This window comes from Microcaecilia unicolor, chromosome 3 (assembly GCF_901765095.1).
Source record: "Microcaecilia unicolor chromosome 3, aMicUni1.1, whole genome shotgun sequence".
Classification (NCBI taxonomy): domain Eukaryota; kingdom Metazoa; phylum Chordata; class Amphibia; order Gymnophiona; family Siphonopidae; genus Microcaecilia; species Microcaecilia unicolor.
Window position 1 is genome coordinate 408,226,127 of NC_044033.1, and position 22,755 is coordinate 408,248,881.

At 45.4% G+C, this 22,755-nt stretch overlaps 2 protein-coding genes across 3 annotated transcripts in view; one reads left to right on the forward strand and one right to left on the reverse strand.

The window, feature by feature from the left end:
• Window positions 1-9,253, reverse strand: part of PLA2G7 (phospholipase A2 group VII) — a 121,699-nt gene extending 112,446 nt beyond the window's left edge. Inside the window, exon 1 of the mRNA XM_030198782.1 lies at window positions 9,175-9,253. The gene's annotated coding sequence lies outside the window, so the exon portion shown is untranslated. The remainder of the gene's footprint in view (window positions 1-9,174) is intronic.
• A 100-nt stretch (window positions 9,254-9,353) lies between these two features.
• ANKRD66 (ankyrin repeat domain 66) overlaps window positions 9,354-22,755 on the forward strand; it is a 61,251-nt gene continuing 47,849 nt past the window's right edge. Inside the window, exons 1-3 of one of the 2 annotated variants that reach the window (XM_030198786.1) lie at window positions 9,354-9,465; window positions 21,370-21,430; window positions 21,992-22,150. In XM_030198786.1, the coding sequence (XP_030054646.1) occupies window positions 22,012-22,150 (139 nt within the window). In that variant the 5' untranslated portion in view covers window positions 9,354-9,465; window positions 21,370-21,430; window positions 21,992-22,011. Of the gene's footprint in view, window positions 9,466-21,369; window positions 21,431-21,601; window positions 21,889-21,991; window positions 22,151-22,755 lie in introns of those variants that run through there. The other variant, XM_030198785.1, reaches the window with a different exon arrangement.

Here is a 22,755-nt window from a genome sequence, read left to right on the forward strand (position 1 = left end):
GATTGTGCATGCAACTGACCTTATTCTATAAAGTAAGTGTACAACTTCATAGAATTAGAGAGTAATCCCCAGATTCTATATAGTGCAACTTGAGCGTGCAAATCCAGGCATATTCTGTATTTGCATGCACAATTTAATTAGTTAACAAGCCAATCGGTGTTAATTGCCACTTAGCAAGCAATTGACATTAATTAGAATTTACATGCAAAACTGTTTAAGAGTATTCTATAATGTGATGCTCATAAATTCTAAGTCGCATAGTTGAAATGGGCCATGGCCATGGGCTTAAGAATGGGCGGGTCGTAGGCGTTTCTAAAATCTATGCACATGACGATCTACATACACTAAGGCATGAAAATTTTCACTAAGTTTTACTTGGTGTAACAGCCTGTGACTAAATTTAGTTGCGCAGATGGGTGCTCACGTGGAAATTTACGCTTATTCTATAAAGTACACCTAAATCTAGGTGTATGTTATACAATACACCTAGGCGTATCTTTTTCCATGCAGATTTTTCAGGTGCCATATATGAAATATAGTCCTAAGCATACAATTGTGAGCACAAGAACATAATAACCATACTGGGTCAGACCAATGGTCCATCTAGCCCAGTATCCTGTTTCCAACAGTGGCCAATCTAGGTCACAAGTACCTGGCAGAAACCCAAACAGTAGCAGGAATCCATGCTGTTGATCCCCAGGGCAAACAGTGGCTTCCCTTATGTCTATCTCAATAGCAGACTATGGACTTTTCCTCCAGGAACTTGTCCAACCCCTCTTTTGAGCCCAGAAACAAGTTTAAAGAATTAGGGGCTGATAAGCTTGGGAACAAGCAAGGACAATCATCTGACTGTGAAGCTGCACAGAAATATCCACGAGGTTTTAGTTCGGATTTTAGAGCAAAACTTTACCTCATTCAACACAGTGTGCTAACGTTTGACATGAATGAATCACAGTGCTTTGAATGTTATGGTATTACCATCTATCTTCCACAGTCAGCATCAGAAATGGTTAAAACTAAATTTATGTACAAAGGAGATGATCATTCTGTTACAAGCTGTTAATCCATTTCTCTAATCCAACTCATTCAGAGACACTCTGATGACCTTGGGCCATATGTACTAAACATTTTCTTACCAATACAACATGGGAGGGGGGGACCCTTTACTATATCTAGCACCACTCTTCAGTTTGGAAACAATGCAGTCTGATTGATTCAGTACTTTCAACAGTGCCAACAGTGACTTTAAGGTCACAACATAATACAAAAAAAATTTAATTTTATTGTTATGAACTATTTCTGATATACAGAACCTCATGGACAGAACTTTCAACAGTGCCATCAGTTTAAGATCACAAAATAATACAAAGAAAACTAATTTTATTGTATCAACTATTTCTGATATACAGTACAGTAGGGAAAGGGGGGGAAGGGAATACGACTTGATATACTGCCTTTCTGTGGTTTTTGCAACTACATTCAAAGCGGTTTACATAGTATATACAGGTACTTATTTGTACCTGGGGCAACAGGAGGGTTAAGTGACTTGCCCAGAATCACAAGGAACTGCAGTGGGAATCAAACCCAGTTCCCCAGGATCAAAGTCTGCTGCACTAACCACTAGGTTACTCCTCCAATCCTGGTGGACAGACTAAACTAAATCTCTTTCTGGAACAAAAAAAAAAGTCTCCCTCAGTCTCTCCAACTCTACATTTCAAGTCAAAAATTACATCTGTGCAAGAAATGTTGAAAAGTAATAATAGTGCAACAGTGTACAATGAGAACCTTCCAAATGTGTTTCAGTTCTCTGAGATCTGTACTAGATGTAAAACAAATGACAGAATATATGCTCTGTTAAAAGTAAATCTGGCCTGTTTAGTCAAAGTAGCATCTCTCATCAGTTTTTCCACCAAACAGTACCTGCTACATTACAGAAGCATGTTCAGTGTCTTTCTTGTGTGGGTTACCTGAGAAGGTCTAAAAATGACCTCGCATAGTGACTTCCAGTTTCATACTAAACTAAAAAAAAAAATACTTCTATACCGCAATAACCTTGTGGGTTCTATGCGGTTCACAGATAAAAAGAGAACTAGGCAGACCTGGAAAGCTACAATCAGAAGCAGCCAACAGTTAAAACAAAATGTAAAATGTATCCCACATTCAGACCCTCAATACAAGAAACATAGAAACCTGACGACAGATAAGGGTTGTACGGCCCATCTAGTCTGCCCATCCTCAGTAACCACTAACTCCTTTCCCTAAGAGATCCCAAGTGTCTGTCTCATGCCTTCTTAAACTCTGACACAGTCTTCTTTTCCACGACCTCCACCGGGAAGCCATTCCACGCATCTACCACCCTTTCCGTGAAAGAGTATTTCCTCAGATTCATCCTAAGCCTGTTTCCTCTTAACTTCATCTTATGCCCTCTTGTTCAAGAGGTTTCTTTCATTTGAAAAAGGCTTATCTGCTGTACATTAACGCCACTAAAGTATTTAAACATCTCTATCGTAGCTCCTCTCTCCCGCCTCTCTTCAACAGGCTCACGAACCTGTTGAGGTTCATGAGCCTGTCTCTATATGTTTTATGACCGAGACTGCTGACCAGTTTTGTAGCCACCCTCTGGACTGACTCTATCCTGTTTAGATCTTTCCATAAGTGCGGTATCCAGAATTGCACACAGTACTCTAAATGGGCCCTCACCAGAGACTTGTACAAGGGCACTATCACCTCTTTTTTCCTGCTGGTCATCCCTTTCCTTATGCACCCGAGCATCCTTCTGGCCTTGAACGTTGCCTTTTCTACTTGTTTGGCCAGGTCATCAGACACAATCTCCCACAAGTCCCACTCTTGTTTCGTACACAGAAGCTCTTCACCCCCTATACTGTACTGTTCCCTCGGGTTTTTGTGACCTGTGCATGACCCTGCATTTCTTAGCATTAAACCTTAGTTGCCAATTTTCGGACCAAGCTTCACTAGATCCTTCCTCATGCTATCCACATCCTCCAGGGCGTCCACCCTTTTACAGAGTTTGGTATCATCCGTAAAGAAACGAACCTTACCAGACAGCTCTTCTGTAGTATCGTTCACAAAGATGTTAAAAAGAGCCGGCCCAAGGACTGACCCCTGTGGTACACCACTTGTAACATCCTTTTCCTCAGAGCAAACTCCATTTACCATTATCCACTGTCTCCTTCCATTTAACCAGTTTTTAATCCAGTCAGTCACTTTAGGTCCCATACTGAGAGCACTCAATTTATTTATCAATCACCTATGTGGAACCATGTCAAAGGCAACTATTTGGAACTTCTTGAATAACCATTTTCTATTTTCAAAGTTTCTGTTTCAATCTTACTTTGCTCAGATTATCTTGTCAATAGTTATCTCTCATGTACCATAGCTGTCAGACAAGTATGCTGATGTCATCACTTCCTTTCTTTTGTTTCTTATCTGTGTGCTGTTCCATTTCAGAAAGGTCATTGAAGTAGGCATTGAGACATACATGTCAGTGTGTCCCAAATTTCCCCAGTATTTAGAACAGAAACTGCTAAGGTAGAACCTGAAAACCTGACTGGAAGGGTGCCTTCAGGACCAGGTTTGAGAACTACTGGGCTAGTGCTTAGCTCAGTAAGAAAACATATAACATCGTATTATTTATGTCTTGAGTTTTTATTTTATGATTCATTATTGTATTATACATATGTTTTGCCATGTGTTAGTTTTCTTATTATATTACACATACATTTATGTTTTTACAGTATTGTCTGTATTGGACCCCTGAGGCAGGCAGGCGTACCCACTGAACGGTCTGGTGCTTAATAAAGTATATCTGTATTGACACTCCCTGTGTGGTAGTCAGTGTGATATCCTCTACTCTACTACTACTATAAATCATTTCTATAGTGCTACCAAACGTACACAGTGCTTCACAATTGAACATGAAGAAAAGACAGCCCCTGCTCAAAAGAGCTTACAATCTAAATCAGGAGAGACAGACAGGACCAATAAGGATAAGGGTGAGACAGACAGAAGGACACATAGGGAAAGGGACTATTGAAGAGAGGAAGACAAGATAGAGGTTACGAGCAAGTGACAAGTTAGGAGTCAAAAGCAGCATGTTAGGCCTTTAGCCGGGATTTGAAGGCGGCCAGGGATGGAGCTAGTCGTAACGGCTCAGGAAGCCCATTCCAGGCATAAGGTGCGGCGAGACAAAAGGAACGGAGTCTGGAGTTAGCGACGGAGGAGAAGGGTGCAATTAGGAGAGATTTGCCTACTCCTATGCACATGTTCCACCCACTGGTACAGCCCATTTGCCGTTATGCACCATGCAGCTAGTATGCCAATTTTATAGAGTAGCATCTTGCAAATACGTGCAGAAATGGCATTTTGTGATGTCATTCTTGTGCATTAAGAAAGCCTATTCTATAAGGGGTCCTTGTACCAAGCCACACTAAAGTGTTTTTTGTAAGCTGCAGTCACTTTTAGCGCGGTGGTAAAATGGCCACGCACTTATTTCCCAGTTGGCACATGGCCATTACTGTGGGAGCCCTTACCGCCACCTATTTAGTAGGTAGATTGGCTCCTGTGCTACTCAAGCAGCACACAGTAATGTACCCGTGCTACCTGATTAGCGCAAGCACACCTACTCTCTGCCCCCAGACACATCAAAAAAAAAATATATATATTTTTTTTTAATGTGGTAGTAGCACACGTTGATGGCCAAACTACCGTAGAACATCTCAGCATGTCCCGTGGCAGTGCTCTTTTACCATGCAGTAGGCATGCATTCGTGCTTACTGCGGCTTAGTAAAAGGGCCCCTAAGTTAGCATGTGCAACTAGCACCTAAATTTAGGAATTCCCCTTGTTTCTAAAGGTGCCACCAGACTTTTGCCTTTTTGTTGCTATGGGCTAAAATGTTTCTCTTCAGTTTGCAGCCGCTGGGACTGCAATCAGGAAATATTTTAGTGATTCATTTTCTCGGAATAATTGCTGTAGTTTTTATTGATTGCTCTCAGTTTTCCCAGGGCTGAGTTGTACGTTACTTCAAGAGGGTCTGGTTCTGTGGTTTTCCTTTTTTGCTATTTTAGTAGCTTAGCCCTGAGTGTTTCAAGGCAGGATATGATGTTCCTAAAGATGATTTTAGAGCTGAAGTGTCTATCCCTGTATTTTGAGTCAGAGGACATATTGTGTGACTTCTTCATTTTATATGAAAGCTGGATGCTGGAACTATGAAGGTAGCTGCATCTGTCAGATTTCCAGCACATTTCACAGGACCTCACAGTTACCCACAGAGTAAATGGGGATTCATTTATGCCCCTAATACAGGATATATTATTCAAAGCAGAAAATGTATAGAGGGATGATACATGGGCAAAACCGAGTCACAAAATCACATATCACAAAGAATAAGGGAACATCTCTGTGGAGGAACAGATCACAGCATCCATGACCTTATGATCAGGATACTAAAAGGGAAATTCAGAACAATCCAGAAAGGCAAGACATGAAGTTAAAATAATTAAACATTTCGGGACTCACAAAACGACTTAACAGAGACCTGTTTTTTCTATAACTACTTCACTATACTGTAAAATCAGAAATTCAGAACAATCCAGAAAGGCAAGGCACGAAGTTAAAATAATTAAACATTTCGGGACTCACAAAACGAGTTGAGACTTGTTTTTTCTATAACTACTTCACTATACTGTAAAATCTTATCAACAAAAATATGTTTCACTGTGAAAATACTGATACAAAATCAAGACTGTTAAAATGAAAAGAAGAATTATAGGGGCTTACAGTTCTGTTCTAAATTTTCTTTGTGTTATGGTGAAAAGAAAAAAACAGTCACCAGGGACCACAAATTTCAAATCTCTGCTAGGAGACTTTCTAAAGCTCACAATGGATCACAACTTGTAAGCTTTCCCCTATATACATAAAATTGGAAACATGAAACCTCCTTTAGTTAAAATATGTTTATTAAACAAACACATTAGCTAACATGTGTCCTGTTACATACTATTCCTGTGTCTAAAAGCAGCCAACGTTAGCATTTTACTTTAGCATTACAAAAATACTCTCGAGCCACACACACTCACTCAATGCCATCCCTTCCTACAGAACCCAACAGACTCCTTAGGGTGTGCTATCCTTTAATACAGTTCAGCACCATCCTCCTAGTCCTCAGGGTAAGTGACTGGATAGATGGTTTCCCAGATTTCTAGGAATTTTATTCCGCCCATAAAGGTTTCCCTTGTGTAATCCCCTATTAGGTTGGGAATTACTAGCTGAGTAAAATCCCTTTAGAGAGTCACTGGGTGGAGTGACTGGGAGGTCCCCAGGTGGGAGGAAGCCCAGCCCATGGGGAGTGGCTTTGGAATAAAATGCAGACAGAAAGTGCACTGAAAGGAAGGGGAGGTGGAGTTAGCTGATAATAGTTGCCCTTGGGGGAGGAGAGGAGGGTTTGGTTAGTTTTTGTTTGCTGTTGTGGGCCTTTGGTTGCCTGCAAACCAGTGGTGTAGCTACGTGGGGCCTGAGGGGGCCTGGGCCCCCGTAGATTTCAGTCGGGACCCCCCTCCCGCCGCGAACCCTCCCCGCCTACCTTCCGTTTTGCTGGCGGGGCACCCCACTCCCCGCCAGCCGACGTCCTCTCCGACCGTTCTACTGCAGAGAAAAGTCTTCTTCCTTGCATGCTGACATCCACAGACGTCAGCATGCAAGGAAGACTTTTCTCTGCAGCAGAACGGTCGGAGAGGACGTCGGCTGGCGGGGAGTGGGGTCCCCCGCCAGCAAAACGGAAGGTAGGCGGCGGCAGGGGAGGGTTCGCGGCGGGAGGGGGGTCGGCAGAGACGGGGGCGACAATGGCGGCGGGGGGGGGGGGGCTAAAATGTGCCCCCTCCCCTCGAGCTCTGGACCCCTCTCCCACGGAAGTCTGGCTACGCCCCTGCTGCAAACCTTTGCCAAGTGACCCAAAGAGGGAGAAGGGGGATGCCATTTAAAAGAAGTGAATCCATTAGCTAAGGACCAGGAGAGTTGCTGCAAAGAACAGAAGTACCTGTAAAGGAGAGCTCTGGGTGAGCAGTGAATACACCCAGCCCAGGACAGGAGCCAGAAAGTGCCCATCCCGTAGTCAGGGTGAGCCAACACAAAGGTCACCCTGGGTGGAGGTCAGACCAGGAAGGTCTGAACCTGAAACATAGGAGCAGAATCTTTGGAACACTATCTTTGTGGATAGGCAAGGTCAGGAGCCTGTACAAAGTGCAAATAATCCTGTTTCTGAGTACCTTGTAAAATATACCCTAAGAGAGGAGAATACAGAAGTTCCCCTGGGGAATATTGGAAGTACTTATTTCAAAATTGCACCAACTTGTGATGGAGAGTTTATGCAGTTGGAATGTTCCTGTGGTTTCAAGTTGATGAGTAAACTAAGTTTAAGCTGCTGCCTACAGAGTACTGTTATTGGAATAGACTGTGTATTGATGTTCCCTCAAGACAGCCTATTTTTATTGACAGCCTTGCTTCCCACAGGGGTCTTGTACTTTCAGATTCCTGGGAAGAAGAGGGTAATCTCATCCTCTAACACTTCTTTCCCCAGGTGGAGGCACCGCGCACCAAGTGAGTGAAGGTCCGACGGAGTCCATCCTTCGCAGGGGCTCCAGCCTGCTTGGACACTGGACTAGATAATGGCACGGGACCCTTAGTAACCGCGGGGATGAGGACAGGAACAGATCCCACAGGGGTGGGGACAGGGACAGAGTCCACAAGGATGGGGACAAACTTTGTCCCTGTGTCATTTTCTACTTTGAAACCTGTTAATGAACTGGACTGTTATTTATGTTTGAGTGATGCAGACAATTTTGATTTTTTAGAAAAACAAGGAAACATGCTGGCCACAACTAGCAAAATTTGCATGGGGGGTCCTGTACATCCTGCTACCAGCACATCTTCTAAGAAGACATCTTCTATTGCAGGAAGGACTGTGGAAGACAGGAGAGCTAGACTGAATCCTGAAATTGTTGATGACTTCTTATCATCCACAGATTAAAAATCATTAACGGTGCTTCATAGGGCATATTTCTCTCCTCTAGGGCATACAGAATGGGTTGCATTTTGTACCCCTGGACATTTTAACAGGGTGGATTAAGATTCCTTGGGGTAGTAGAAATCAGTTACTGGGGGTTGGACGGGTAGAGGGTAGAGGGTGGAGGTGAGGAGGGTTAGCTGCTTGCTGTTATTATTGTTTTCTATTGTAATTTGTACACAATAGAGTTCCCTTTTATACTTTAATAAAAAGATTTAAATATAAAATCATAATGGTTTGAGGCTTCTGCAGATGAGGACAGAGCCCGTGGGGACAGGGCGGGGCCAGAGACAGAACCTGCGGGGACAGGGTGGGGATGGAGTCAGAGCCCATTGGGATGGGGCGAGGACAGGGACAAACTTTGTCCCCTTGTCATTCTCTACACTGGACCCAGAAGTGCCCAGGTAAAGGGGCATTACACATGCTTCCATCTGCATTAGACTAGGGTACAAGACTTTAGACCTACAATATTCCCTAAGCACTTGCATCCCCCTCCTCTGACCCCCCCCCCCCAAACATCAAAGGTCATCCAACACAGCCCCATCGGGTCTTTTGACAAACTGATGTAACACATCCCAGATGGCACTGGAGTCTGGATCTAAATGTGGCACTACAGCGGGGTTGTCACCCTAGAGCTGCAGGTTGCACTCCTCCCCTACTCCAAGTCAAGGTCCTCCTGCTGAGTCCCGGAATCGGAAACACTGTTCTTGCTGGAACTCGTCGCTATGACAACACTTAACTGACATCCCCCCCCCCCCCTTCCTCAACATTTCTTCCCAGGAAAGGCGGCCCTTCTCAGGAGCCAGAGTGGTCGCGTCCTTCAGTCCCCCCCCCCCCCCCCCGTGTCAGCCAGAGCGTTACACGACTAGGAAACGCGGATGAAAGGGGTGGGACGGGTATTTCCTGCAAGTCTCACGAACACCCCAGTGCCAAGACAGCGCGTGGAAACCTCCCTTTCCCGAGATCCACGTGCAGGATTTACGGGGGACGCGCTTGCCGCTCGCGCCCCTCACTAGCTCTTTCCCCCGGGCCCGCGCGGAGGCCGTGCACGCGCCAAAGGAACGGACGGACGGACGGACGCACTTTAGGCACTTACCTTTGTGGCCGCTGCGCTTCCCTTACCCGAACGGTTCCTGTACTTTGCTCGCGGAGAGCCCTTTTCTTGCAGACTGAATAAGGGGAGGAGCTGACCTTTGCCGTCCCATTTTTCACTTGCATTCCCCATCCCGTCCCGTTTCTCTGAAATCATCGGAGGTGGTGATGAAAGGATATTACTATGTATATATTCACTTCTTGGGCCTTTTGCCAACGTGTAGGAGTGCACAACGAACAATGTAGCAAAACTGAGCCTCGTTCTGTTGCTGTGCTGCTACTATGACATCCCCAAGTAAGAAATAAGGGGCTTCTTGGGTACAAAATGCAATCTGCTAATACTATATTAACCCTGTAGATAACACATTGAGTGAAACTTAACCTTTCGAAAGGTCACGCCTCAGTGAATTGGGTTAGTCTATGCCTCCCGCCTCTGCCAATTTGGTTACTCCAGACTAAAACGGCTACCCTTTTTCAAGTTTTTTTTATATTAACACCATCGCTGCCAAGATGGGTTTTTTTTTTAAAATATAATTTTCAAATCACAGCGACTTAGTCTTTCAGTGTACTACTGGTCTGGAGCCTCCGAAGGTAGTCTTTGTAGAACCCTCACTGTCCTGGGTGATGATGGGTGCCTCCACCCACCTGGAGAAAGAGGGGTTAGCGGGTGGGATTACCCTCTGTCTCTGTGGTGCAATTGGTTAGTGCGGTTGGTTGCTAACCGAAGTAGGTTGTCCTATTTTACAGTGAGGGGTAGCCTAATGGTTAGAGCACTGGGCTAAGAACCAGGGGACTCAGGTTCAAATCTCATTTCAGTAACAGATCTGAAGGATAGCCTAGTGGTCAGTACAAATCTACTTCATACATAGTAACATAGTAGATGACGGCAGAAAAAGACCTGCAAGGTCCATCCAGTCTGCCCAACAAGACAACTCATGTGTGCTACTTTTTGTGTATACCCTACTTTGATTTGTACCTATGCTCTTCAGGGCACAGACCGTACAAGTCTGCCCAGCACTATCCCCACCTCCCAACCTCCAGTCCCGCCTCCCACCACTGGCTCTGGCACAGACCGTATAAGTCTGCCCAGCACTATTCCCGCCTCCCACCACCGGCTCTGGCACAGACCGTATAAGTCTGCCCAGCACTATCCCCTCCTCCCAACCACCAGCCCCACCTCCCAACCACCGACTCTGGCACAGACCTTATAAGTCTGCCCAGCACTATTCCCGCCTCCCACCACCGGCTCTGGCACAGACCGTATAAGTCTGCCCAGCACTATTCCTGCCTCTCAACCTCCAGTCCCGCTTCCCACCACTGGCTCTGGCACAGACCGTATAAGCCTGCCCCGCACTATCCCCGCCTCCCAACTTCCAGCCCCGCCTCCCACTACCGGCTCTGCTATCCAATCTCGGTTAAGCTCCTGAGGATCCATTCCTTCTGAACAGGATTCCTTTATGTTTATCCCACGCATGTTTGAATTCCGTTACCGTTTTCATCTCCACCACCTCCCGCGGGAGGGCATTCCAAGCATCCACCACTCTCTCCGTGAAGAAATACTTCCTGACATTTTTCTTGAGTCTGCCCCCCTTCAATCTCATTTCATGTCCTCTCAATTCTCTTTGGGTTTCTGCCAGGTATTTGTGACCTGGTTGGCCACTGTTAGAAATCATTGGTAACCATTAGCAGTGTTGCCAGATGGCAAAACTTTTTCCAGACCAAAACTAGCACAATATTAGTATAACTATTAATGAGGTCAATATTAATAAAGCCAGCATGAATATGAATAAGGTAATCATAATCATCATCAGCATGATCATAATCAGCAGCAGCATAATTGTTACAAATTCATAATCCATCCACCCTTCAAAAGGAGCAAGCTTCCACCACAAACCATCTGTCTTTTGATCTAGGCACAGGAAAAAAAAAGATTTTACATGTTCCCAGGTTTCAATCTAAATCATGTTTGATGTGGGATAGAAATGTTATAAATAAATAGAAACTCTGAATGTTGAGCACCTGATTCTCATAACATGTTGTCTGTTTTAGTGGCACTTTACCAGAAGAAAAAAAATCTCTGCATGAATATAACAGTGCTAGGGCATTCCTATAACCATTCTCTCCAAATGACAAACTGATTACGAATTACTACTACTACAAATCATTTCTACAGCGCTACCAGTCGTACGCAGCGCTTCACAATTGAACATGAAGAAAAGACAGTCCCTGCTCAAAAGAGCTTACAATCTAAATCAGGACAGACAGACAGGACAAATAAGGGATAAGGGTAGGACAGACAGATAGGACACATAAGGAAAGGGGACTATTGAAGAGAGGAAGACAAGATAAAGGTTACGAGCAGGTGACAAGTTAGGAATTAAAAGCAGCATCAAACAGGTAGGCCTTTAGCCTGGATTTGAAGGCGGGCAGGCATAAGGTGCGGCGAGATAAAAGGAACGGAGTCTGGAGTTAGCGATGGAGAAGAAGGGTGCAATTAGGAGATTTGCCTAGTGAACGGAGTTCCTGGGAAGGAGTGTAGGGAGAGATGAGGGTGGAGAGGTAGTGAGGGGCAGCAGAGTGAATGCACTTATAGGTCAATAAGAGGAGTTTGAACTGTATACGGAAATGGATAGGGAGCCAGTGAAGTGACTTCAGAAGAGGGCTGATATGGGCATAGCGACTTTGGCGAAATATTAATCGTGCAGCAGAATTTTCAACAGATTGAAGAGGAGAGAGATGGCTGAGTGGAAGACCTGTGAGAAGCAAGGTGCAGTAGTCCAAGCGAGAGGTGATGAGAGTGTGGATGAGGGTTCTGGTAGCGTGTTCAGAAAGGAGAGAGCGAATTTTGGCGATATTATAAAGGAAGAAACGACAGATTTTAGCAATCTGTTGAATATGTGCCGAGAAGGAGAGGGAGGAGTCGAAGATGACCCCAAGGTTAAGAGCAGATGAGACAGGAAGAATGAGCGTGTTGTCGACAGAAATAGAGAGTGGGGAAAGGGGAGAGGTTGGTTTAGGTGGGAAGATAAGGAGCTCAGTTTTGGACATATTGAGCTTCAGGTGGCGGTGAGACATCCAGGCAGCAATGTCAGACAGGCAGGCAGATATCTTAGCCTGGATTTCTGCCGAGATTTCTGGTGTGGAGAGGTAGATCTGGGAGTCATCAGCATAAAGGTGATATTGAAAACCGTGGGCTGAGATCAGAGAACCAAAGGAGGAAGTATAGATGGAGAAAAGGAGAGGTCCTAGGACAGATCCTTGAGGTACACCCACTGAGAGTGGGATAGAGGAAGAGGAGGATCCACCAGAGTATACACTAAAAGTACGCTGAGAGAGATTAGAAGACAACCAGGAAAGAGCAGAGTTCTGAAATCCAAGTGATGACAGCATGCCAAGGAGTAGGCTGTGATCAACAGTGTCAAAAGCAATAGAAAGATCGAAAAGGATGAGGATAGAGTAGAGCCCTTTGGATTTAGCCAGGAATAGATCATTGGAGACTTTAGCAAGTGCTGTTTCAGTTGAATGAAGGGGGCGAAAGCCAGATTGGAGTGGATCAAGAACAGCTTGAGAAGAAAGAACGTTGAGGCAGCGACGGTGGACAGCACATTCTAGTATCTTGGATAAGAAAGGGAAGAGGGAGATGGGGCGATAGTTGGAAGGAGAGGTAGGATCCAGAGAAGGTTTTTTGAGGAGTGGGGTGACTACGGCATGTTTGAAGGCATCAGGGACAGTCGCAGTGGAAAGTGACAGATTGAGGATATGACAGATGAAAGGAGTGACAGCAGGAGAGATAGTGTTAAGTAGATGAGTGGGGATAGGGTCAGTGAGGCAGGTGGTTAGTTTTGAGGATGAAAGAAGAAGTAAAGTTTCTTCAGTGATTTCGGAAAAGGAAGAAAAAGAGGCAGGGGTAGGAGGGTTGAGAGTGGACTAAGGGAAGAGGGGGTGGAAGAGAGCTGGTTGCAAATTCAAGTTTAATCTTGTGAACCTTATCGTGAAAGTAATCAGCCAGAGTCTGGGGAGAAAGTGAAGGGGGAGTTGGAGGAGAAGGCAAAGGAGAGAGTTTAGCGTGTCAAAGAGTCGTCGAGGGTTCGAACCAATAGAGTTAGTCAATTGGATATAATAATCCTGTTTGGCAAGTTGGAGAGCAGATTGGAAGGAGGTCAGCAAGAATTTGAAGTGTATGAAGTCAGCATGGGCACGAGATTTAAGCCAAAGGCGTTCAGCAGAGCAGGCACAAGAGCGTAGGTAACGGATAGTAGGGGTCAGCCAAGGCTGGGGTTTATAACAAATTACTACTCTACCTATGAAAAGTTATTCCTTTATACTTCCTCTGTGTACATCCGTATGCTGCACAAGCTGGCATGTTTGAAAATATAAGTGAGATTAAATAAATATGTTACAGCAATAAAGCATGACAACGTGGATGCAGCAATTGCAGCTCATAGCTGGGCTCCCTCCCTGAGTCCACCTCTGCTCCGACTCCCTCCCCCTTCTCCTGGACTCACTGCGCCTTTGTCCTGTCTTCTGCCTCCATCCTCCTCTCTGGTGGCAGCCACGGGTGATCTCCCTCTCCTGATGATTTGCTCTCTGACTCAAAGAGCAGATCAGAAGGGGACCCGACACCAGAGCCAACACTGACCAACGTGTCTCCTGAGGCTTTGCAGCCACCTTGCCTGTGCTCCGTTCATGTGGCTGCTGCAGTCGGGGCACAGAGACCACATGAAAGAAAAGAAAGGCTCGCACCACTGCAACTTAAACAGGGCCAGATCTCACCTCCTATTAGTCTAATTAGGACCAATAGGAAGGCAAGCTGTAAAGGAGCAGCCAACCCGCAGGCTGCGGTGATTAAAAATCGCCCACTGTAGCGAGTGGTGGTTATTTTTGTGGATGCAAGAGGGAGGGAAGGTGGGGGAGGACAGGAGGGAGGGTATAAACTTTACAAAATGTTTGCTATATTTGGTTCAGGGTGTGGTTTCTTTTTCTGGGAAAGTGGGTCAAAGTACTGCCACACTGTATTTTATTGGCTTACCTTACCAACTATTGACGGGGATGAGAGCTGGGCATCCCGAGTTTCTACATTGATAATTTTTTCTTCTTTATGCTTTGGTTCTCTTTCTTAGCAGTAATCACAATGAACACCATATGTAAAATAGTCTCCTGGAACATGGGGGGGGGGGGGGGGGGGGGGGGCATATCCTCTCCAATAAAGTGGTCCAAAAGTTTGACAGCACTGAACTGGGTGTCACATACCTGAGACATCAAGGATGGAGTCAAGCCTTCTCCCCTCAGACGAACTTAATACTTCCCTTCTGACTTCTACACTTTGGACGCGCCCACACTTTAGCATGCCTACTCTGACGTCAGACGCCTTCACTTTAAAACTAGGAGTTTCCCTCCTCTCTTTGCCTCAGCTACTTCTTCCTAGACCTGACCTTGCTGGATTGCTGCCTGCCCTGACTCTGTGCTTAGACCTGACTTTTGCTGGATTGCTGCCTGCCCTGACTCTGTGCCTGGACCTGACCTCTGCTGATTAGTTTGTCTGTCTCTGTCATCTCCTGAGTCCTGCTGTCATCCCACTTCCAAGTCCTGCTGGCCATCTGAACCCACGGGCTCAACCTCTGGGGAATGGTGGTCGCCGCGGGTGAAGTGTGGGGATTTCTGACTGCTGATCTTTGGATCGGCACAAGGGCTCACTCCATTCCTGGACATTGTGACACCGGGGAAGGGCAGATATAGCCTGCATACATTATGCTGATCCCCAAGAGAGATATTTACTCCTTAAAATGTGGATACTGAGCAGGGAACTGTACCTATTAGGCGTATGTGGGCCTACCCCTTTCAATCTGGAGTTTTACCTGGAGCTGTTGCGTTGTTGCCATATTTAGGAAAACCTCTTATAGTGGTTTTTGAGGCGATACGTTCCTCAGAGTTCGGAGTTGAGGTTGTCTCTGATCACACTCCAGTGCACTTAGTTTTGGAGGCCCCTTCACACTTCCATGCAAATCCTGGATGGCATTTCCTGACGTACCTATATCATAACGCTGACTTCCGAGAATACTTGCACAAGAAGTGTAACAACTATGTGGAGCAGAATCAACAACATAGGGAAGACCCTATACTTTTCTGGGATGCGGCAAAGCAGTGATCAAAGGAGAGGTCATAGCATATAGTAGTGCGCGGCAGTGGGAATTTTGCATTTGGAATGCCCGCTTAAGAAGGTTCAGCGAGCCTATGTATGAAATCCTACCTAATAGTGGAAAACAGTTTTTATGTCAACTCAAACCGCCTTGAATAGTATGTTACACGAGTACACCCAGCAAGGTATGGTATACTTGTGTAACATACAATGTCTACTATTGAGATAGACATGGGAGAAGCCACTGCTTGTCCTGGGATTGGTAGCATGAAATGTAGCTGCTATTTGGGTTTCTGTCAGGTACATGTGGCCTGGAGTGGCCAATGATGGAAGCAGGATACTGGGCTAGATGGACCATTGGTCTGACCCAGTATGGCTATTCTTATGTTCTTATAAATACAGTCTTAGCTAATCGTTTGGCGACTTTCCTTCCTACTTCACTGGGGAAGGAACAGGTGGGATTTGTGAGAGGGCGGCAATCTGTGCACAACGTAAGGAAAATTATAATGGCAATGTCTTATTGCCGATGTCAGAATCTTCCAGCATTAGCTGTTAGCCTTGACGCAGAGAAAGGTTTTGACACCATTGCCTGGACACATGGGCAGTACTTACCAAAATGGGATTCAAAGGTTGGTATTACAATGCTATAACTGTCCTATACAAGGACCCTTGGGCACATCTTTTAGTCAATGGGGAGCACACAAGGTCCTTTTCTGTTCAAAGAGGCACCAGGCAGGGGTGCCCAGTGTCCCAATTGTTATTTCTTCTTAGCATAGAGCCTTTCTGAAATGGTTATCTCTGGGGTTACCATACATGGGCAGGAGGTGAAGTCCCTTGCCTTCGCTGATGAACTGTTCCTTTTATTGTCTGATCCTGGACGGTCGCTTACCAAACTTTTACACCTCATTCAGACTTATGGGCAGTTTTCGGGGCTAAAACTGAATCTTCAAAAGTCTGAAGCAATGCCACTTAGCCCTCTAGTCAAAGATCATTTCAAGGCCCATTTCCCTTGACATGGGAATTGCAGCAGTTAAAGTATCTAGGTATTTATTTCCTAATGGATCTCTTCTCTGTACCACAAGAATTTATCCCCACTATTAGAAGAGACTTTGAGGAAATTGCAAATGTGGACCGTATGTACTCACTGTGGGGTTATATTCATTTGTGAAATATGATAGTGGCCCCACATTGGCTTTTCGTATTTCAGTTGTTCCCCATTATTTTTGGGGGTGCAGGAACAGTGACGGCTACACTGTCTTATACAACGCTATCTGTGGGGGAGGAAAACATCCTAGATTGTCGATGGGAATTCTGCAGAAACCCAAATTACATTTGACAGTGGCTACTAGCATGCATCACATGTTTAATTGGCTGCTGGGAACAAATTACTGCTCTGTCCCCACTTTGGAGGTGGGGATGTTACCTGGGGTTCGTATGAGTCATATATTGCTTGGTACCCGCCCATTCCCAGGAAGAATTTATAAACATTGCCCCGGTGACTCCGTATATAATGACTTGTGATAACCCGGTATTTTCCCCAGCTCAGGGACCGGGCACCTTTTCTCACTGGACTACAAAGGGTTTTAAATATTTTTCTCAAGTGATAACGGAGGAGGGCAAGCTCAAGCCCTTTTCTGATTTGCAATGAGAATATGGTATACCTGACACTCATTTTTACGCCTACTATCAGTTGCATCCTTACATCTCCAGATTGAATGGACTGATCTAACTGAAGTTGTCCAAGACACCTGGGCAGAAGCACTCACCTCAGGTGCACAACAGAAAGTGCCTTAAACCTTTCATCATCGCTTTCTCCAGGATTTAACTGCAGACCTTGATTACACATCTTTAGCACCTTGGGTTTGTTGTGTCTGCCCTGATCCTGCACAATTTTGTTATAGACTTACATAAACATGTAGTTAATATGCAGTACAAGGAAACTCAGTATAGGTTTGTCCTGCAGTTGCATGTGCCTCCATTGCGAGCAAGTCAGGCAGGAATTACCTCCAGTGGGGCCTGCTTGAAGTGCAAAGCAGCTAATGCCTCCTTGGGACATATGTTCTGGAGCTGTCCACAGGTACAGCAGTTTTGGAGCTCCCTCTTCAGAAAACTCCAGCATTGGTGGTCTTGTGCTATTGTTGAACAGCGCCGAACCTTTTTGGTCACTATTAGGCTTATTTTCAAAAGAGAAGGACGCCCATCTTTCGACACAAATCGGAAGATGGACGTTATTCTCACAGGGTTGCCCAAATCGGCATAATCGAAAGCCGATTTTCGGCGTCCCCAACTGCTCTCCGTCATGAGGACGACCAAAGTTCCTGGGGGCGTGTTAGAGGCGTAGAGAAGGCGGGAGTTGGGCATGCCTAACAATTGGGCGTCCTCGACCCATAATGGAAAAAAAAGGGCGCCCCTGATGAGCATTTGGACGACTTTACCTGGTCCAGTTTTTCTTACGACCAAGGCACAAAAAGGTGCCCGAACTGATCAGATGACCACTGGAGAGAATCGGGGATCACCTCCCCTTACTCTCCCAATGGTCACTAACCCCCTCCCACCCTCAAAAAACAACTTTAAAAATATGTCGTGCCAGCCTCAAATGTCATACTCAGGTCCATCGCAGCAGTATTCAGGTCCTTGGAGCAGTTTTAGTGGGTGCAGTGCACTTCAGGCAGGCGGACCCAGGCCCCCCCCTACCTGTTACACTTGTGGTGGTAAATGTGAGGCTTCCAAAACCTACCAGAAACCCACTGTACCCACATCTAGGTGCCCCCCTTCACCCATAAGGGCTATGGTAATGGTGTACAGTTGTGGGTAGTGGGTTTTGGGGGACTCAGCACAAATGGTAAGGGAGCTACAGTGGTGTGCTGGAGCTGGCTCGCACCGGCTCGCAAGAGCCGCTTGTTAAATTTTGCAAGATCTTGCAAGCGGATTGTTCTCCAGGACGAGCCGGCTCCAGTGAACGAGGTAAGCATGGCAGGAGGGCGCCAACACAGGCCATGCTTACCTCCCCTCCCACTCCCATCCATGTCCAGCGAGTCTCCGTCGCCCCCATCCTCCCCTCCTGCTCCCATCCATCTTTTTTTATTACCGCCGTTGAAGCACCGCGTTATTTAAAGCCCTGCTGCCCGTCTCTAGCCTTCCCTGTTCGCTTCGTGATGAGTTTGTTCCCTTAGCCCCGCCTTCTGATGTCATTCTGATGTCAGTTCCTTTTTCCACGAAGGCGGGACTAAGGGAACAAACTCATCAAGAAGCGAACAGGGAAGCCTAGAGACGGGCAGCAGGGCTGTAAATAACGCGGCGCTTCAACAGAGGTAAAAAAAGATGGATGGGAGCGGGAGGGGAGGATGGGGGTGACGGAGAATTGCTGGACATGGATGGGAGCGGGAGGGGTGGATGGGGGCAACGGAGAATTGTTGGACATGGATGGGAGTGGGAGGGCAGGGGAAGGAGGAGAATCGCTGGGTATGGATGGGTAGAGGGGGTAGGGGAGAGAAGAGAATTGCTGTGCATGGATGGGTAGAGGGGGGCAGGGGAGAGAAGAGAATTGCTGGGCATGGATGGGTAGAGGGGGGCAGGGGAGAGGAGAATTGCTGGGCATGAATGGATAGAGGGGGGAAGGGGAGAGAAGAGAATTGCTGGGCTTGGATGGGTAGAGGGGGCAGAGAAGAGAATTGCTGGGCTTGGATGGGTAGAGGGGGGCAGAGAAGAGAATTGCTGGGCATGGATGGGTAGAGGGGAGCAGGGGAGAGAAGAGAATTTCTGGGCATGGAGAGCAGGGGAGAGAAGAGAATTGCTGGGCATGAATGGATAGAGGGAGGCAGGGGAGAGAAGAGAATTGCTGGGCATTGATGGGTAGGGGGGCAGGGGAGAGAAGAAATTGCTGGGCTTGGATGGGTAGAGGGGGGCAGGGGAGAGAAAATTGCTGGGCATGGATGGGTAGGGGGGGCAGGGGAGAGAAGAGAATTGCTGGGTATGGATGGATAGAGGGGGGCAGGGGAGAGAGGAGAGTTTCAGGACATGGATGGAGGGGAGGGAAGGGAGAGAGAAGAAATGCTGGAAATGGAGGGAAGATAGAGGAAGGAGATTAGATGAGGGGAAAGGAAGTGAGGAGAGAAACTGCACATGGATGGAGAAAATAGGCAGAAGCTGGATCCACTGTACAGTCAAGTCTGCGGAGGACCAGAAATGAAGAAGAAAGGAGGAAAGAAAAGAAGTAAATGGAAAGGAAGCCCTGGAAATGGAGTCAAGGGAACAGATAGAGAGCAGCAGAATCAGATACTGGGCCAGCATGATCAGAGAAATAAAGTCACCAGGCAACAAAGGTAGAAAAAATAATTTTATTTTCATTATAGTGTTTGGAATATGTCCACTTTGAGAATCAGGTGCTGAACGTTAAAAGTTTATATTTCTTTACTTATTTATGGCATTTTATCCCATATTAAACATGAATTAGATTGGAACCTGGGGTCATTTAATTTTTTTTCTTGGAGAGAGTAATGCATTGCCCCCCCCCCCCCCCCCGGCTATAACCAGCTCTGCAATTTTGGGGGGGGGGGGCGCAGTGGTGGACGGGGGGGGGGGGGGGGGGGGCGCCGAGGTGAACCAGGGAGAGAGCCTGTTAAAAATTTACCAGCACACCACTGGCTATGTACCTCGGAGCAATTTCTGAAGTCCACTGCTGTGCCCCCTAGGGTGCCCGGTGGGTGTCCTGGCATGTCAGGGGGACCAGTGCACTAAGAGTGCTGGCTCCTCCCATGACCAAAGGGCTTGCATTTGGTTGTTTCTGAGATGGGCGTCCTTAGTTTCCATTATTGCCGAAAATCAGAAACGACCAAGACTAGGGACGACCATCTCTAGGGATGACCTAAATGTCAAGATTTGGGCTTCCCCGACCGTATTATTGAAACGAAAGATGGACGCCCATGTCCCTGAGGATGTCCTCAGCAAAACTTGGGCATCCCTTTCGATTATGCCCCTCCACGTGCTGGATGACCCTATTCCACTAGGATTTAAACGATTCTTGCGCAGATCCCTATCATTTGGTCTCAAAACTACCATTCTAGCCTGGCTGCCCCCGGAACCTCCTGTTCTCCAGCGTTGGAAAGCCTACATGCTGGAACAACTACATATGGAGCGCCAGGGACTGACGGACCTAAATAGTGCTGCTGGTCGGATTTTTGTAGACACTTGGGAACCTTTTTGGCTTACTTTGCCGCACCAGGCATGTAGTAGGCTTTTAAACTTTAAACTTTTAAATAACTCTTTAGTGGGATGTGTGCTTTCCCATTTCTCCCTGGATTTCATTTGGGTGGGATGGAGGGGGGGGGGGTTGGGGGAGGGCAGGAAATGGGGTTTGGTTATGGTAATTTGTAATACTTCTGTTTTAAAGTTGATTTTCTGTAAGTGTCTTAAATAATAAGATTGAAACATAACATCAAAAATTAAATACAAATGATGGAAGAAATGCTGGTGTTAAATACTGATAGCTTCATATAAGGACAAGGTGTGCTTTGCTGACTGAGGGGGACAAGGCATTCCATAACGGGCAGGCTATTTGTTATTTACAATGATAAGAAAGAGTGTCCTGGAATGTCACATTCTGATGTTCCAACTCTAGCAATTCTTCATATTTTTCCCTCCTACTCCGTTGTGGGTGGTGGGGGTTCTCAGAGTATAGCAAGTCATTTTCTGTGATGCTGATATTGAAACAAAATTGAGCATCATACTTGGGAATCTACATTTTTTGTGTGAACATATAATGCTGAGAAAAAGTTTGTGAACTCTAAGTATAATAATGAGAATCACAATTTCTTTCCATGATACCCTTGTTTTAATTTAAACTATCTTTTTGATTGGCCTATAATTTCTGTTGTTTTAGAAACTAAGGGGGTCTTTTACTAAACATTAGCGCATTTTATCTGCCACAGGATCCATTTTATTCCTATGAGCCCTGCTGCAGATAATATGCGCTAATCTTTAGTAAAAGAATGATTTATTTTGTAGGCAGATTGCCTTTTCTATCAACCCTCTACTTCAGTAACTACATGAAAAAATGTATTTCAGTTTCAGACTGCTGCTGTTACTTGACATTCTTCTGGATTTTCACTACAGGTTGATTTCTTTGGTAAGGAAAAGATTTCAGTGCATTCAGATATCTTGGAAATCCCTGTTAAAATGTTACATCTGAAAGAGGGGCGGGGCTAATTGCCATGGCAGCAAGTGACAACAGACAAAGGAATAAGTTGGTAGGAGAGGATGCATCTTCTCAGCTTGCATGCGGCATGTGAGGTCTCTGCCCTCTTTAGCTTATGGTTTTCTTGTTGTTGATTCCACTTCCTGCCATTCTCTCTTATCAAGACGGGCAGTGGATCACTTGAGTTCTGTTCTCCAGTCCTGGGTTCCTTTAGAATTCCATCCAAACAAGCAAGCAAGCAGAGAATACAAGGAAAATGCTACCATTTAGCAGGCTGTTGCCAGACTTTTGTAATATTATTTTTTTCCTTTTTCAGTAAATTAAATAATTTTATTTGACTCGCCTTCCTTTATAATTCACTAAGTTCTGATTCTGAGTACCCTCCCACGGTAAGAATTCTCTGCTGTGTATGTTCTGTTTCTGCATTTTCTGAATGTTTGATCTTTGGTAGGCACATGAAGAACCTTTATTTTTATATATATCTTTTGCAAGCAATTGGCAAACTCCCAGACATGACGGAGCTCCACGAAGCTGCTGCCTTGGGAGATTATGATAAACTGGAAGAGCTGCTTAAGAAAGGGCTCCATGACCCAAATGCAAAAGATTCAGACTGGAGTGATAAGACACCTTTGCATTGGGTAGCAGCAAGAGGTAAGTAAAAAGGTCCCAAGATGGTTACCACTGACACTGTGTGTTGCTTGTTAAGCCAGAGCAATTATACTATTATATTAATTATACTAGGACAATGGTTCTGAAACTTCTGTTGTGACAGACTTCATTTATGTGTATGAAACACTGAATACTCCAATCTGCAGTCGAACACAAGAGCCCAAATATTTTATTGTGGTTAAAAATGATGGAAGACAACTTAGAATTGATTTTTTATGAACTTTTTAAACTATTACATTATTTTATTTTATTTTATTTATTATTTTTTTGCACAAAAATAATTTGGGACTGACATGCTGAACACAGTTTTTCAATATGTGGTTGAATGGTGAAGAAATTCACACTAAAGTTACTGTCAACATAATAAGTTTTTTTACTTGTTTTGTCATCTATGTAGAGGAGACCTAGGATTTCCCCTTACAGTTTACCAAAATGCTTATTCAAAACCTGGTATCACCTTGGAAACAACAACACACAGTCCCTTTTCTGCCAATTACTTTATGAAGTAACACAAAACCATGCAAATAAGCTGCTTAGAATCTCTGTAGTAAACATTCTGTACCATAATAACACAACTCTCAGTACAT